The sequence below is a fragment of the Nakaseomyces glabratus genome, chromosome G (genome assembly GCF_010111755.1).
Source record: "Nakaseomyces glabratus chromosome G, complete sequence".
NCBI classification, from domain to species: Eukaryota; Fungi; Ascomycota; class Saccharomycetes; order Saccharomycetales; family Saccharomycetaceae; genus Nakaseomyces; species Nakaseomyces glabratus.
In genome coordinates this window covers 969606-983894 of record NC_088957.1, presented here as the reverse complement: position 1 = coordinate 983894, position 14289 = coordinate 969606, and the positions used below count along the sequence as shown (strand labels likewise).

The 14289-nt window shown below is 34.7% G+C and overlaps 6 protein-coding genes across 6 annotated transcripts; 3 read left to right on the top strand and 3 right to left on the bottom strand.

Annotated features, from left to right (window-relative positions):
* Positions 1-1140: 1140 nt before the first annotated feature.
* On the top strand, positions 1141-3141 carry RPC82 (DNA-directed RNA polymerase III subunit C82; the record flags this gene model as incomplete). Its single annotated transcript, XM_446800.1, has 1 exon — positions 1141-3141. The coding sequence occupies one exon, from the start codon at positions 1141-1143 to the stop codon at positions 3139-3141; it is 2001 nt and encodes a 666-aa protein (XP_446800.1).
* Positions 3142-3243: 102 nt separating this feature from the next.
* SKI3 (SKI complex subunit tetratricopeptide repeat protein SKI3) lies at positions 3244-7479 on the bottom strand (the record flags this gene model as incomplete). The annotated part of the gene is made up of 1 exon (XM_446799.1): positions 3244-7479. The coding sequence occupies one exon, from the start codon at positions 7477-7479 to the stop codon at positions 3244-3246; it is 4236 nt and encodes a 1411-aa protein (XP_446799.1).
* A 448-nt stretch (positions 7480-7927) lies between these two features.
* Positions 7928-8407, top strand: MLC2 (Mlc2p; the record flags this gene model as incomplete). The annotated part of the gene is made up of 1 exon (XM_446798.1): positions 7928-8407. The coding sequence occupies one exon, from the start codon at positions 7928-7930 to the stop codon at positions 8405-8407; it is 480 nt and encodes a 159-aa protein (XP_446798.1).
* Positions 8408-8869: 462 nt separating this feature from the next.
* RPO26 (DNA-directed RNA polymerase core subunit RPO26) lies at positions 8870-9598 on the bottom strand (the record flags this gene model as incomplete). The annotated part of the gene is made up of 2 exons (XM_446797.1): positions 8870-9329; positions 9579-9598. The coding sequence occupies 2 exons, from the start codon at positions 9596-9598 to the stop codon at positions 8870-8872; spliced, it is 480 nt and encodes a 159-aa protein (XP_446797.1).
* Positions 9599-9963: 365 nt separating this feature from the next.
* Positions 9964-11148, top strand: PZF1 (Pzf1p; the record flags this gene model as incomplete). Its single annotated transcript, XM_446796.1, has 1 exon — positions 9964-11148. The coding sequence occupies one exon, from the start codon at positions 9964-9966 to the stop codon at positions 11146-11148; it is 1185 nt and encodes a 394-aa protein (XP_446796.1).
* Positions 11149-11502: 354 nt separating this feature from the next.
* On the bottom strand, positions 11503-13485 carry ATG13 (serine/threonine protein kinase regulatory subunit ATG13; the record flags this gene model as incomplete). The annotated part of the gene is made up of 1 exon (XM_446795.1): positions 11503-13485. The coding sequence occupies one exon, from the start codon at positions 13483-13485 to the stop codon at positions 11503-11505; it is 1983 nt and encodes a 660-aa protein (XP_446795.1).
* Positions 13486-14289: the final 804 nt, after the last annotated feature.

Genomic DNA, 14289 nt, shown 5'->3' with positions numbered 1-14289 from the left:
AAAGAAACGTTTAAGAGGATGAAAGCCTTGCAATTAACTATGTTTGAAGATGATTGGATTGAATGAAAACACTACTGAGCAGTTAGCAGACTTTACTCAGCTATATTGGCCTTTACTGGTCTTTTGCCCTCTAATTGGTGTAATTCTTGCTTCTCTTCTTTATGTTGGTGGTGTTGGAAGAATAACTCACTAAAGACTAGCAGAGGAAGTTACTCAGATGAATAGAGGGACAGACAAGACATAGACACACTCAACAGCTTCCCGCATATGGATATGTACAATGTAGTTCTTTCTTTCAGCATAGTAAAATCCCTTTCATGTTTTTTTCTTAGACTCGTACTCCCAGAAACCTACGGACAAATTTAACTCTCCATTCCTATTGGTTGATTATATATACGTAGAAAAGAAAGAAATAGCTGTACATACACCAATTCTCCATCTGCAGCCGGGTAACAATTAAAAATATTGAAAAATACTACAAACAGCAAGGAATACGACCTTACACGTCATAATCAACGACCCAAATGAGATAGTCATTACTTACGTATTTCTGAAGAAAGAATGTCATGTGAAAATTGGTGGGATACAACAAATCTGTCAGATGACTACTCGTTAATTTTTACTAAATTTTGATCCGGAAATTACGAAAAAAAAAACGAAAGTTGACCATTTTTCATCTTTTTTTTTTTTTAGTTTTTTTTTTTTTTTCAGACCGCTTTGAAGCTTGTGCGATGAGATGCCGATGATCTTGATGAGATAGCAACTCTTTTCAATTACGACACTTCTGATCTCTATCTTAGAAGATACCATTCTATTTTCAAAGACTGTGTACATTACTTGCTTATAACTAGAAACTCTCTTTTTATTAGATTTGGTTCGTTTTTTTTTATTTTTCAGTATTTATATCAACAAGGACCATTGGGATCAAAAAAAATACAAAAAGGAAGTTTTCTACTATATGTACCTCTAAAAAATAAACCACCTGATTATTAGACTGGATTAGTGAATATCAGATATAAAGAAAAAAAAATTATTGCGATAACATTGCATAGGATCTTATAGTGCATTGACCTTACATATATCAGTCGCTGGTTCCTGCACTCACATTCAATTTACATCTCAGTTAAACTGCTATTGAGAATGGATATTCTTTCTGATATAAAAGCATCAGTTAAAGGTGCCCCAGCACCACAGCAAAACCCAGCTGCCATTAAAAGTGAGAATGGAAACGTTGATGTAAGCGTTTCTAATGAGATACACCAACAGACAGCAGCTTCTACTGAGGAACTAATGAGTGTAAGCTCGTTGGAACAAAGAACTTTACACGCTGAGAAATTTTTGTACACAGAAGTGATTAAGTCATATCTGGGTGAGAGAGCTTCCACTGTGATCTCTTTGTTAATCTCTTTAGGTCGATTAACAGTCAGAGAGATATATGAAAAATTGAATTTTACCATGTCCATTGACTCAATAAGAAGAACCCTAGTGTCCCTTACTCAACTTAGATGTGTTAGATACTTGGAAGAACCTAAACGAGGTTCTGCGAAATACAATACTTATTATTATTACAATAAAGACGGTGTATACCTGTTGCTGTATTCAGGATTGATCATCAATGACATCTCCTCTCGATTTTCAGAACAAAAGAGGCCAATTGTGGCAGAGATCATACAGAACATATTGTCCTTGGGATCCCTTTCGCTAAATGACTATTTGGAAAATGTCACCTACAATATCCCCAAACATGAGATGTCTGGTTTATTTGTGGAATTATGTGAAATGGGTTTTTTGGTGCGACTAACAAAATTTGACTATACGCCAATAAAAGACCTATGGAACCTATTGTATGAAAAGGAATATAACCAGTTGCCCAGAAACAGTACTCAATCTGACCTAAAAAAACGAACAGAAGCGAAAAACAAGGCAAAAACCGAGTTCCACAATTTAATGGAGGCTTCAACCGATTTATCGAAATTGATTAAACTAGATCCTTCGACCTCTCTGAGAACTGTAATTCCAACTGCGACATTAACTATCAATATCAAAAGATTTCTGAAATCAAGGAGATCCTTACAGCTAACAAATTACGCTAGATCAAGAGTAGGACCAGTTTCTGCTCAATTGTACAAACTAGCATTAAAACTAACGGAAAATAAAGCTCCTTATTTTAACGATATACTTTCAGAAACTGGTTTATTACAAGACTTAGATGAGTTAACGGCAATGAGTGATGAGATGGAACTTCTAGAAGAAAAATCACCTGGAGTTACATTTACAGCGAATGATATCTTGAAAATAGTACCTAAAAATTATAAGATAGAAAACAGTTTAGTGTATGAGAAAAAATCTGGTAAAAGAAGTCAAAACCAAGAGAAATCTGCCAACACTAAAAGATTAAAAACAGAGGATGGTTTTGTGATTCCATCATTACCAACTGATAATAATCATAGCAATGAAAAAGAAATAGACGATGCTGAAGTAGAGGATGGGATTAATGAGGGAGATGAAATGGATGCTGATTCTGTTTCAATAATTAATAGCCACTTAAAAATATTAGCATCATCTCCTGTTCCGTTTTTGAAAGAGACTCAACCTAATGTATACTATATTCCCTACTCAAACTTAATACCGGAGTTGAAATCATCTATCTACGATCATATAATCGTGTCAACTCTTGGCCCTCCATCATTAAGAATTAGAAGATGCATTAAAGAAAACAAACTAGTTTCAGAAAAGGTAATTAACGGTACTGCATTAATGAAAGAAAAGGACATTCGTACCACAATCGGATCTCTAATCAAATATAATGCTGTTGAAATTCAGGAAGTACCTAGAACTGTGGATAGATCTGCATCGAGAGCAGTCTTTCTATTTCGTTGCAATGAGTCCCACTCATATAATTTTATGAAACAAAACTTAGCATGGAATCTAGCAAATCTACTCTACAAAAAAGAGAAAATTGAGGATGAGAATAAAACTTTGCTGATGAAAGCAAATAGGGATGATGTTAAAGGAAAGGAAAGAGAACTTCTTTTACCCAGTGAACTGAATCAGCTAAAAATGGTCAATGAACGGGAACTCAACATTTTCACTAGAAGTTTCAGGCTAATGTCACTGTGGGAAGTTTTTGAATTTTTTTAGTCATTTATTGCATATCATAAGCATAATAAGATGAATAACATCATAAAAAAAGTCCATTATAGAAAGTTAATTATAAATATTGTGTATACTCGACATACCACGCTACATATTAACAAAGCATGACTCTAGAGTCTTTATGGCCTTGCAATTCGATGGTGACAAAAAAATACTTCTTTGTAAGTATGAAACACTCCTAATCTCAGCAGTTAGGTTGCTGAATTGCTTGGTACTAACTTTGTTTTGCCCAGCACATACAATTCTGTGTTGTATTCTTTTTGATAAAGAACCCCATACCCTATTGTCGTTAGGGAAATAAAATACAGACCTTTTATCCATAGTAGATTTTTCAGCTTGTGCTATTCTTTTTTCAATTACATTGACCAGCCAGGGAATAGATCTCTCTTTATCCAAAAGCCACTTAGAATTTGGGAGGCCTGATAATGATTTCAGCAAAGACTTTAATTCACATTCTTGGTCATCTATTAGGGCCATTGCTGTTAATATGAGTAATATTTTCAATTCACCTGCATTTTCATCTAGGTATTCGTTCAACTCCTGGAGAGCAATCTCTTTACTATCTTCCATACCAATTTCATAAAGAATCTTAGACACTAAGCATATTATCGTACCACTTTCTTTTGATTCTCCTAATAATGTTTGAAAGTATTCAAATGTTTTATCTAGATTGTTTAGGAAGAAATTGCCTAAACCCAAACATAGATAATTTGAAAGCTTTGCTTTAGTCAGATAAGCATAACTATACTCATTTAATAGATCTTGTGAGATATCAGCATTTTCCAGACAGGATTGATACTTACCACTTTCAAGTTCAATTCTGGCAACATGGGACTTGAACAACGCAAAATGTAGTAGTTCATTCTCATCTTCAGTCTTTTCGTACCTCTCTTCCAATATGTTAAGAAGCTTTTTACAAATTTCATCAGTCCCATTGAAATCATGTAACCTTTCAAAACATAACAAAGCACACTGAAGAGCAAACGGATTGTTTGGCACTTTTTTGAAATATTGTTCCAAGGCACTTGCAACCGATGTAAGTTGCTCAATAGAGCTTAAATCGCCATCCATGATACCGGATCCGATTTGCGAGTTTAGTACACTTTTTGCAAATAGCAACTGTATTGAGGGAGATCTACCATTTGAGAGAACAAATGCATGGGAGAAGAGGGATACGCTATTACTAGACCCATTCTTTTTTTCGTTTAAAAGAGCCAGACCTAACCAAGGTGATGATTCTGCTGGTGATATTGTTTGAGCTTTATTAATCAATTGTGTTGCTAAATCAATATCGTTACATCTCAAGGAAAGCATAGCATAGGCAAATATAATGGTAGGATCTCTTGGAGAAAGTGACATTGCCTTTATAAAACAGTGTTGTGAAACTCGATAATTAAAATCCATTGTTGAAACCGCCAATCCAAACCAAGATTCAACATAGTTTGATTGAAATTGGATTGATTTTTTAAAGCACATGATTGCACTCTCTCTATACTCAGTTTCATCAAAAAGAGAATACGCATTTAGTTCAGCTAACCCTAAATTTCCCCAAAGTGAGCTGCCCACAGTTGCTTGTGAAATATCCTCACCAGTTAAATATAATGCGTATTTAGCACATAGTATCAACAATTTACTTGCTATCTCAATGCTGCTGGACGATGTATTGTCGATAATATCATTCAAAGATAATCTGTCAATCGCATCTACAGATGCTACCTTTTTGATGTTAACATTTTGAAAAATGTTCAATAGTAATTCAATTGGCATCTCATCAATCTCGGACTGAACCAGAAGATAATTATTAATACAAGTAAACAGAGCAATCCAAACTTCTTGACTTTGTAGACCTCCATTATTGTTGATATCATCAATTAAAAGAATAGCTTTCTGACTTTCAGATATACTTTTTAACAAATATCCCTGGCTATACAAGTCTTTGGAGTATTCTGAAATTAGTGTAGCGCAGCTTACCTTGAATGGAATGGTCTTTGGATTTTCTCCAACTAAGTTATACATTAGTTTCAGGCTTTCTTCATATTCGCCTAATTGTGAATGGCACACTGCTTTATAATATAAAGCATAACTGTGATGTTCATCAAGATCTAAAGCCCTTTCAAAAACCTTTAAAGAGGCCTCGACTCTACCACAATTTAAGTAAGACTGTCCAAGTCCAATCCATGATTCAACGTCTGTTGGATCGATTCTTAAGGCAAGTTGAAACCACTGTATTGATTCCGCGTCTTGTTGTTTCTCCAAATAGGCGACACCCAGTATACGATATGGCCAGGATACCTTTCTCAGAGCCTTTTTAGACTTTTCCGATTTTACAAGACGCTCTGAAACCTCTAGAGCAAGCGTCCAGTTGGTGGCATCAGCATAGGTTCTTGCCAAATACTCTGCAGATATAATATCACCGGCATCTAGTTCAAAAGCCCGATAATGGCACCTAAAGGCTCTGCTAAAATCACCATAATAATTTGAATATATCTTACCTAATGAACAGTAGCTTGGAGCATAACCATCTAAAGCCTTAATGGATTGGATGAGAATTTTATAGGCGAGCTTGACATTCTCAAAGCCCTCACTAACATGCTCACTTTCTTGAATATTTAGGTAAGTCTCGGCCAACCTCCAGTAATTCAATGCCCTAAATTCTTGTGTTCTCAAATCCATACCATGAATATTTTTCAAAACCTCTTTAAAGTCTAGGATTGCTTGCTCACATTGCCCAAGCATTACCCTACACCAGCCAATCTCTGAAAGAACGTCCCATCGATCTGCATATTTTGATGAGACAGCAAGAAGCAATTCATAGGCCTCGGTCCAGTTTTCTCTTTCCATGTAGATAAATCCTTTTCCTAGTTTGGCTTCGGTATTAGATGGTTGCTCCAACAGAACCTTATCAAATAACGACAAAGCAGCTTCATGATTTTTGGGCGTATCCACATATGTGTAGACAGTACCAAGCGCAATCGTGAATTCTCTCTTTGAATTAAAGAAGGGATACCCAAGATCCTTAACATTATACGCTATCAATGAAATTCCAGCTTTAACAGTTGGAAGGGCAGTTTCATATTCCCTTGATAATAAATGGTAATACACTATAATTCTATGCGCCAGAATACTAGTTTTAGCTTTCTTAATATTTTCAGTCATTGCCAACAGTATATCCTCTTCCACTAGTCCTACATACTCCTCTGGTGTATCCATTAGAGCCTTCACATCTTCCTGTTTCAATCCTTCTTCATCAGATTCCTCAGCAGACGATGACTCAGTAGCTGAACCAATTTCACTTTTAGCATCAGCCTGTGTTTCATCAGTCATCACTTTTTGAATTTGCACTTTATCATACTGAGAATACTTAGAAGAGGCCCATGAGTACAATATCACAGCTAATGGCTCATTTGGGAATTTCTTGAAGAATTGAAGAATATACTTTAGTTCTATTTTATCCAATTCACTATAATCTTGCCATTCAAAATAAAGCTTCCAAGCATCTAAAGAATCGTGATTCACTAGAACCATATCTTCAATAGTAGTTTTGACTTTCTCAAAATATAAAGGTTTCATAGATGCTGGCATTGAACGTAGTACTCGTAATCTGTATTTTAACCATTCTTCTTCTAATTTTGCTCGTTTTTCATCATCATCTACAATATTAACCAGTTGATTATACATCTGATCAACTTCGGAATCGGCATACACCTCCCAAGCCAGACTATTAATTTTTATTTGAAATGAAGGATCTGACGTGCTAAATTTGAGTCTTTCCTTACTTACGATCTGAGCAATCCGGTCCTGCTCCTTCTTATTCAATAACTTTATCAATTTATCAAGGGCGTAGGAAGAACTTAAAAGATAGCGCCCCAGTTTTTCAGAAAGATCCTTTCCTGGTACTAGGTGTCTCAGATATTGTTCCTCAGATTCCTGATAATCTCTTCTCATTTTCTTTATATCATCGATTAATTCAATTTGTGATTCCCCTTGTTCAGCAAGAACATCGGCATATTTAGCACAAAGTGTAAAATATTCATCATAGGATACCACATTGGGGAAAATACCGGTCACATCTTTAAATAATAGAAATAAACCTTTCCAAGCTAATAAACTCTGGCTGTTGATATCAATTGCTTTCTTATAATGCTCCACCGAATCATACAAAGAATTGGGAATCATGGAAAAACATTTACCTAAAAAGACATGCGCAAAGTAATTATCAGGGTCTAACTTTAAAACCTTCAATGACAAATTCCGGGCTTCTTCAAAATCACCTCGGCCCAATTCCACTTTGGCCTCTTTCAACAACTGTTTTACATTACTCATTATTGCTTGAGCATAAATCTAATAGAATTGTGCTTTGCTATTGTCTTTTTGTAAGGATCTTGCTTTTGATATGACCTTTCTAAACTTGAAGCAGTCTTCAAACCTCAATTAAAAAGAGTTCTATAATTAACTATAAGATAAATAAAACTAGATCCTATAGCCTTCAATACTTATTTTATTACATAAAAAGTAAAAAGTTAGAGTGTCTTATGTCTTTAGCTATTGTTTGTAATGTTCATATTCTTATTCGATGTGAAATTTCATGCATTAACGGTAAAAAGTGACCAGCTGAAAGTAGCGATGCCCAAAAACGTTACCTCAGATATATAGATACAGCTGTTTTACATCAATTTACTAAAGTAGTTTCTCAACGTTGGATATACAATATCGTTGCAACTAATAAAACTATCCCCTCAGTTGTAACTTTGATTTCTTTTTATTATCTATAATGGAGAATAGCAACTCATTACATTTTGATCGGCTTACGCAAAGACAAATAAATAAATTGAAGGATGCCTTTCAATTGATTGATGAGGATGGGGATGGCAATATTGGCCGTAGTGATATGGTAAAGATGTTGGCAAGTTTGGGTCAGAAGGTGACCACTGATGACGTTGGTAAAATGTTCAAGGAATTAAGAGATGAAAATGACGCATATATTTCCTTTCCCGAATTTCTTGCCCTTATGAGCGAAAGCATATGTGAATTCCCACAAGAAGATGAGTTGAAAGAGTGTTTCGGAATCATTTCACAAAACAAAGATCTAGATCTACCGACTGATAAATTGATAAAGCTATTAGAGGAAGCTGGATTTAAAAATCCCGAAGAAGAATTTAAAAGAATATTAGCTACTTTTTCCGCGAATCAACAGCTTGATGGTTCACGTAACTTCAAATCGAATCAATTTATTGACTCACTAAATGACTAATTGATATCTATGATCCCTCAGCTTTGCCTTCAAATATGAATAACGCTGGATATCTTACTTTTGTTTATGCACAAAATCAAAGAGGGTGACTATATTTCGAGTTACAATTTTTACCACTTTCTTATGTTTTTATGATAAAGGCTAATATACAGGTGGAGCGGTACACATTATATATAATAGAGGGCCCGTAATACAAGAGTTGATGCTGTTGCAAATTTAATGTTAGCTCAAAAAATCCAAGATCATATCAGGACAGAACACCTTTACTAAACTTCATAACATTGCACCTTCCTTAATGTTTTTTTAAGTCGTTGATAAAATAATGGTCTCTTATTGGCAATGAAGACCGCGTTAGTGACATGCAGATTAATACTCTATATTTTTCATTTCAATAAATTTTGTAGCGCTACCATTATCATTTGATAAAATTCAATACAAATCAAGAATAAAATACGCTCAGACTCATTGCAGATCAACAACCAATTCTTCCACACTCCAATCTTCAAAGGAACCATCCGGTAGATATCTTCTAATAACCAAAGGAATTTTTTTCTCAGCCAGTTCCTTCATGGCAATTCTCAATGGATCAGTTTCACCTTCCAAATCAACAAACACTGGTGCATTCATTGAGATTTGTAAAGCTCTTGTACCAAGAATTCTAGCTCTTTCATACTTTGTCATGTAAGGTGTGGTGGTTCTGTCTTCCTTTGGAATAGCTTTCTCTTTCAAAGTTTTCCTTCTATGTGTTTCAACATTTTTATAATCCTCAGGACCCATACCACCGGTGACAATTGTTCTCCCTTCTTCATCCTTCATTTGCTCACCACCATTTGCTTCGGTTTTCACATTGTCTTCATATTGATCCTCATCAGAGAAATGTTCAACATCAAAATCTTCAAAGTTTTCGGCACCGTCGTTAAATCTTTACAATTGATTATATCATTCAAATCCAATTACCTCTAACCCCACAACATTGACTTGGCAATATCAGAGTATCCTTCTTTTCGAATTTGTAACGAATGAAATATAAATTGTTAGTCTCAGGCAATTGTTTAATTGTTTACTCGATACTAATGACCTGCAATTAATTTATTGAGCCAGGTGATAAATTGTAAGTACAGGATCAAAATATCAAATCGAGCAAGAAAAAAAAGAAAAAACTAATACATACGCTTCCTCGTAGTCGGACATCTTTTGTAAGTAGTTATTGATATTTATTCTCAGAGAAACTATACCATAAAATAAACGCTAAATGTGATCAATATAACTTCTATAACCAATATATTGTCACTGCTCATCGCATTTATGTTGCGAAGTAAAAGTTTTTCAAAAACTAGCTAAATTTTCAACGTCAATAATGATATATAATTTTTCTAAATAATAAGCTCATCGCAAGATTATAAGTTTAAATACAGTCATGGTATGATTAAGCCATTCATAGGTTTCGCAATATTCATATTTTTTTTGGCAGGTAGCGTCTAAAATAGAAAATATTTGTTTGGTTCCAGGTTAAGCAACTAAATTTAAAAGTCTTTCCATTTGGTATACAGACAGCAATGGAAGCGAATGACGTTTTTGATAGCCAGGTACCACTGAGTCGAAGTTCCTCGGTTGGTAGTATGTCAAGTGTGGCATCTGGATCCAGTGTAAGGTCGAAGACATATCTTTGTGAATACGATAATTGTGACAAGGCCTTTACAAGGCCGTCCTTGCTCACAGAACACCAGAATACAGTGCATCTTGGGAGGAAACCTTGGAAATGTAATCAATGTGAAAGTTCATTTACTAAAAAGATCCACTTAGAGAGACACTTATACACACACACAGATGAAAGACCGTTTTATTGTTCATTTTGTGGGAAGGGGCTAATTACTAGGCAACAACTGAAACGACATGAGGTAACTCACACCAAATCGTTCAATTGTGAATATGAAGGTTGTAATGAGAGTTTCTACAAGCACCCTCAATTAAGGGCTCATATTTTAGCAGTTCATTTACAAAGTCTAAAATGTCACGAATGCAACAAAAGTTTTCAAAGACCTTACAGACTCAAAAATCACATAGCCAAACACCATAATCCAGATGTTGTCAATGCTTATCAATGTACCTTCAGTGTTTGTTCTAAGAGTTTCAAAACATGGTCTGCGTTAAGATTACATGTTAAAAATGATCATCCGAAGTTAAAATGCCCTATATGCAGTAAACCCTGTGTTGGGGAAGACGGTTTAAATATGCACATGAAAATCCACGATGAAAACCTTGTTTCAAGAAATTGGAAGTGTCATATATGTAATGATCAGTCATTTGCTAAGAAATTAGAACTATTGGATCATTACAGCAACAGTCATAGTGAAGAAATCCCGGCCTATCTATTAGAACAGAAGGTAGTGCCTTATGTTGAAACTAATGTAACCGGTAAGACAGAATGTGAAAAATCACCTACGAAAAAATATGTGAAGGCAACAGATATGCTCGCAATTCGAACTGAAACTAACTTAAACAGATTTTTTGATGGCGGCAAAGATGCAATGACTTTGCTATTAAATACAGTAGGTAGAAAGTTTCGTTGCCCTTATTCAAAATGTTATCGATCATTCAAAACAGAAGAAAAGTACAATATTCATATTGAAAAACACCGGATACATGAGCAAAAATTAAAAGAACTGGAAACGAGCGGGCAGCTTCAGATGGCTGATATTGAGCCTGACCGCCAATCTACTGCATTAGAAAAAGAAGAATAACTATTTTATGCTGGTCAAAAATAGATTATTTATTAATAATGACAATTATAGAGAAATATTTTTTTTTAAATAGAATTAGCCAACTTTGAAGATGCATGAATATTCAGATACTATCATTCTTTCATGTCCTAATTGTTTTCAATGTTTAACATACATACCTAGGTGAGATGTATCATAAATAGTGTATGGCCAAATGCAAATAACATTTTAAAAAAATGCAAGTAACATAAAAGAAACATCAAATTGAAATTGTGAAGTCAGAGTAAACAGATAGAAACAGAAAAGCAATATCAATGATAGGCATTACTGATTGTATTTGCAACCTAAATAAGAATATGCAGAACCCTAAACCAGTTATTCCCTCGGTAAATTCATATCACTCATAAAAAATACTAAATCATCTTCGTCGTTATCATTAATCAGTTGATGGAAATTATCGCCTTTTCTTGAATTGATCTCTGATATTGCATCAGAAGATCGAACGGTCGGTCTGTGCATTTTTGCATATGCCTGCGTTGCAATAGTAGTAGGTTGTGAATATTGATATGGTTGTCTGAATGGAGTTCTGTTTCGTGTTAGCGAATTTGAGATACTGTCAATTGAACGTGGTGAAGTTGACATTTTATGCTTATTGATATTGATTGGTATTTTGTTGACCAACAAATCATCGTTTCCTTCCTCTTCATCGTCAACTTCATTAAAAACAGGGTTATGAGACTTCGTATGATATTCTGGAATATCCCCACCATAGATTGGAGATAGTGCACTAGCGAGAACTTTATCTACCGAATTTCTTCTACTATTGACAGTACTACTACTTCCTCTGACAGCCAAATGTGGTTGAGACAATTTAGAATTAATCGAAGAAAAATGGCCAGACGGGGAAAAGGATGCAACAGGAGAATGTGAGTGTGAATTTGAATTTCTTCTTTGTGATCCATGAATGGGATCAATGGAAACACTTAAAGCTAGATCCTCCGATAACATATCATTACTTGGTCTTAGTTTTTGATATCTTAAAATCGATCCAGACAAATTCTTATCTTGTAGACCTGATAACCCTTTTTTAGGTTGCAGTTCTGGTTTTGCTTCTATGAGTCGGACAAATTCCATTAAATCGTCTGTATCCTCATAATTATTCTTGTCTGTCTTGGCCAACTTTTCGGTGCTTTCATGGTATCTTACACTAGAGTGGCGGCGCAAGTTATTGAAGGAAGAGGCAAATTTTGATGTACTTCCGACGCTAGTACCTTCATAATTGGGTTGCGTAGAAACACTAGTAGATGATCCAATACTTAATCTGTGTTGAGGATGATAATGAGGACCTACTACAGAAGAGTTTGAAGGGTTACGACTTGAGTTTTGATTTGGGGTATTCGCACTTCCAACAGAACCAACAATAAAAGGCTGAAATTGCTTAGAGGATGATATAAATTTCTTTTGCCAGGAAGGATGTGATATTTGGTTAAGATCATTTTTAGATCTGGGAGATAAAGATATTGATATTTCATTAGTTTTTGCTGGTTGATTTGTGATTTGCGTATTTGGTGAGTTATCTTCATTTAGGTCTTGAAATATAAATTGGCAATCCCTTCTGTATGACACTGAAATCCTAAGAAGTCCATACTTAGTCCACACTGGCGTTATTTTTTTTTGTTCTAAATGTGCAGGGATATTGCTATTGTTGATTATATTAGAGTAGGAGCTAATAATTGGTCTACTCAATCCAATCCTTCCTTTCGATAATATAGGCTGAGAGCCATCTAGTATTCTTGTTTTGATATCTACAGGTATTGGTGTGTTATGAGATTCTGACTGATTATTTAAAGCCATCATTAAGTCATTGGAAGGAAGGAGTTGCAGTAACGTAAATAAATATCGGAAGAGTAATCTAAGCTGTTGATCTAATTTCTCAGGAGAAACACCTGAACCACTCTGAACGTGATTTTTGAATGAAGTAGATTCCTTATCCAGTTCTATCAGCCATCTTTCTAGTACAATCTCTGATTTCTTGTTTCCTTTTGATACAGCCCATAAGTGGCTCTCATCATCACGTAAACGCACTGTATAACTTGATGGTAGTAAATGTAAATCTAAAAATGTTTCTATCACTAATGGTGGTAATTCCTGGGTACCATCGAAGTTCGTCCATTTATCTATTATTGGTGGTAAATCATGTAAGACATCAATATTCATATCAAACCATTCGTCATCGAATTCTATGGATGTGTCATCAAGAGAGTATCGATTGCTTTCCACTGTTGTGACCAGACCCGCTGATTTCAGGAAGAAATTCTGGATCAGTTCAATAACCTGATTGTCATTCCCATTTGACATACTTATAGTAGTTATCAATGAATTATCTTCAACAATAGTTATTGTTTATTGATTAATGACCCTTAACCAAAGCTGTCCTATAACCAAAATTGTAGTTAAGAGCAAGTTAACAGTAATATGTTAGAATAACACCAAATTTAATAGGATTAGAGGCTTCTATTGTTAATGATACTATGCTGCTTGGTTATCTAATGTTAGGGAGGCAGTACCACAATGTTTAGATTGATGTACTATGTAATTCAGCTGAAGTAATAACCAGATCACAAATTATTGATGAAGGCTGCTTGACAGATTGAATTTCAACAGCTATCTTTGATCGTTATGCTATGTTTCAATTAAAAGTATGTACCAGTGAAGATAAGATTCACCGATGACCGCAGGAGTATCAATTGATGTTACCCTTAACTTCCCTATGGATTTGAAGAATGTTTCAAAAAACTAGCTATTGTAAACCCAAGGTGCTTGAGAATTATATCTTATATGGCATGCAATTAGCCTTTTACTATTTATTGTCATGAGAGATCTGGCTAGTCCTTTTCGGTTTTACATTACTAAAGTTACAGATTAAAGATTTCGATATTTTCGCCCTTATTCTTACACGCGCCTGAGATCGTAAAACGATATGCACTACGATATACCGATGTTGACGTTCTTCGGGCAATTTTGTAGTATTATTTATGTTCGAAGTTATATCTATGCATTATATAACTAAAAGTAAATAATGTTTTTTTAGAAATACATTAAGAAGACAGCTTATAAAAATATCAAAGGTATGTAGATTATTATAATTGTTCTTTTTTTATT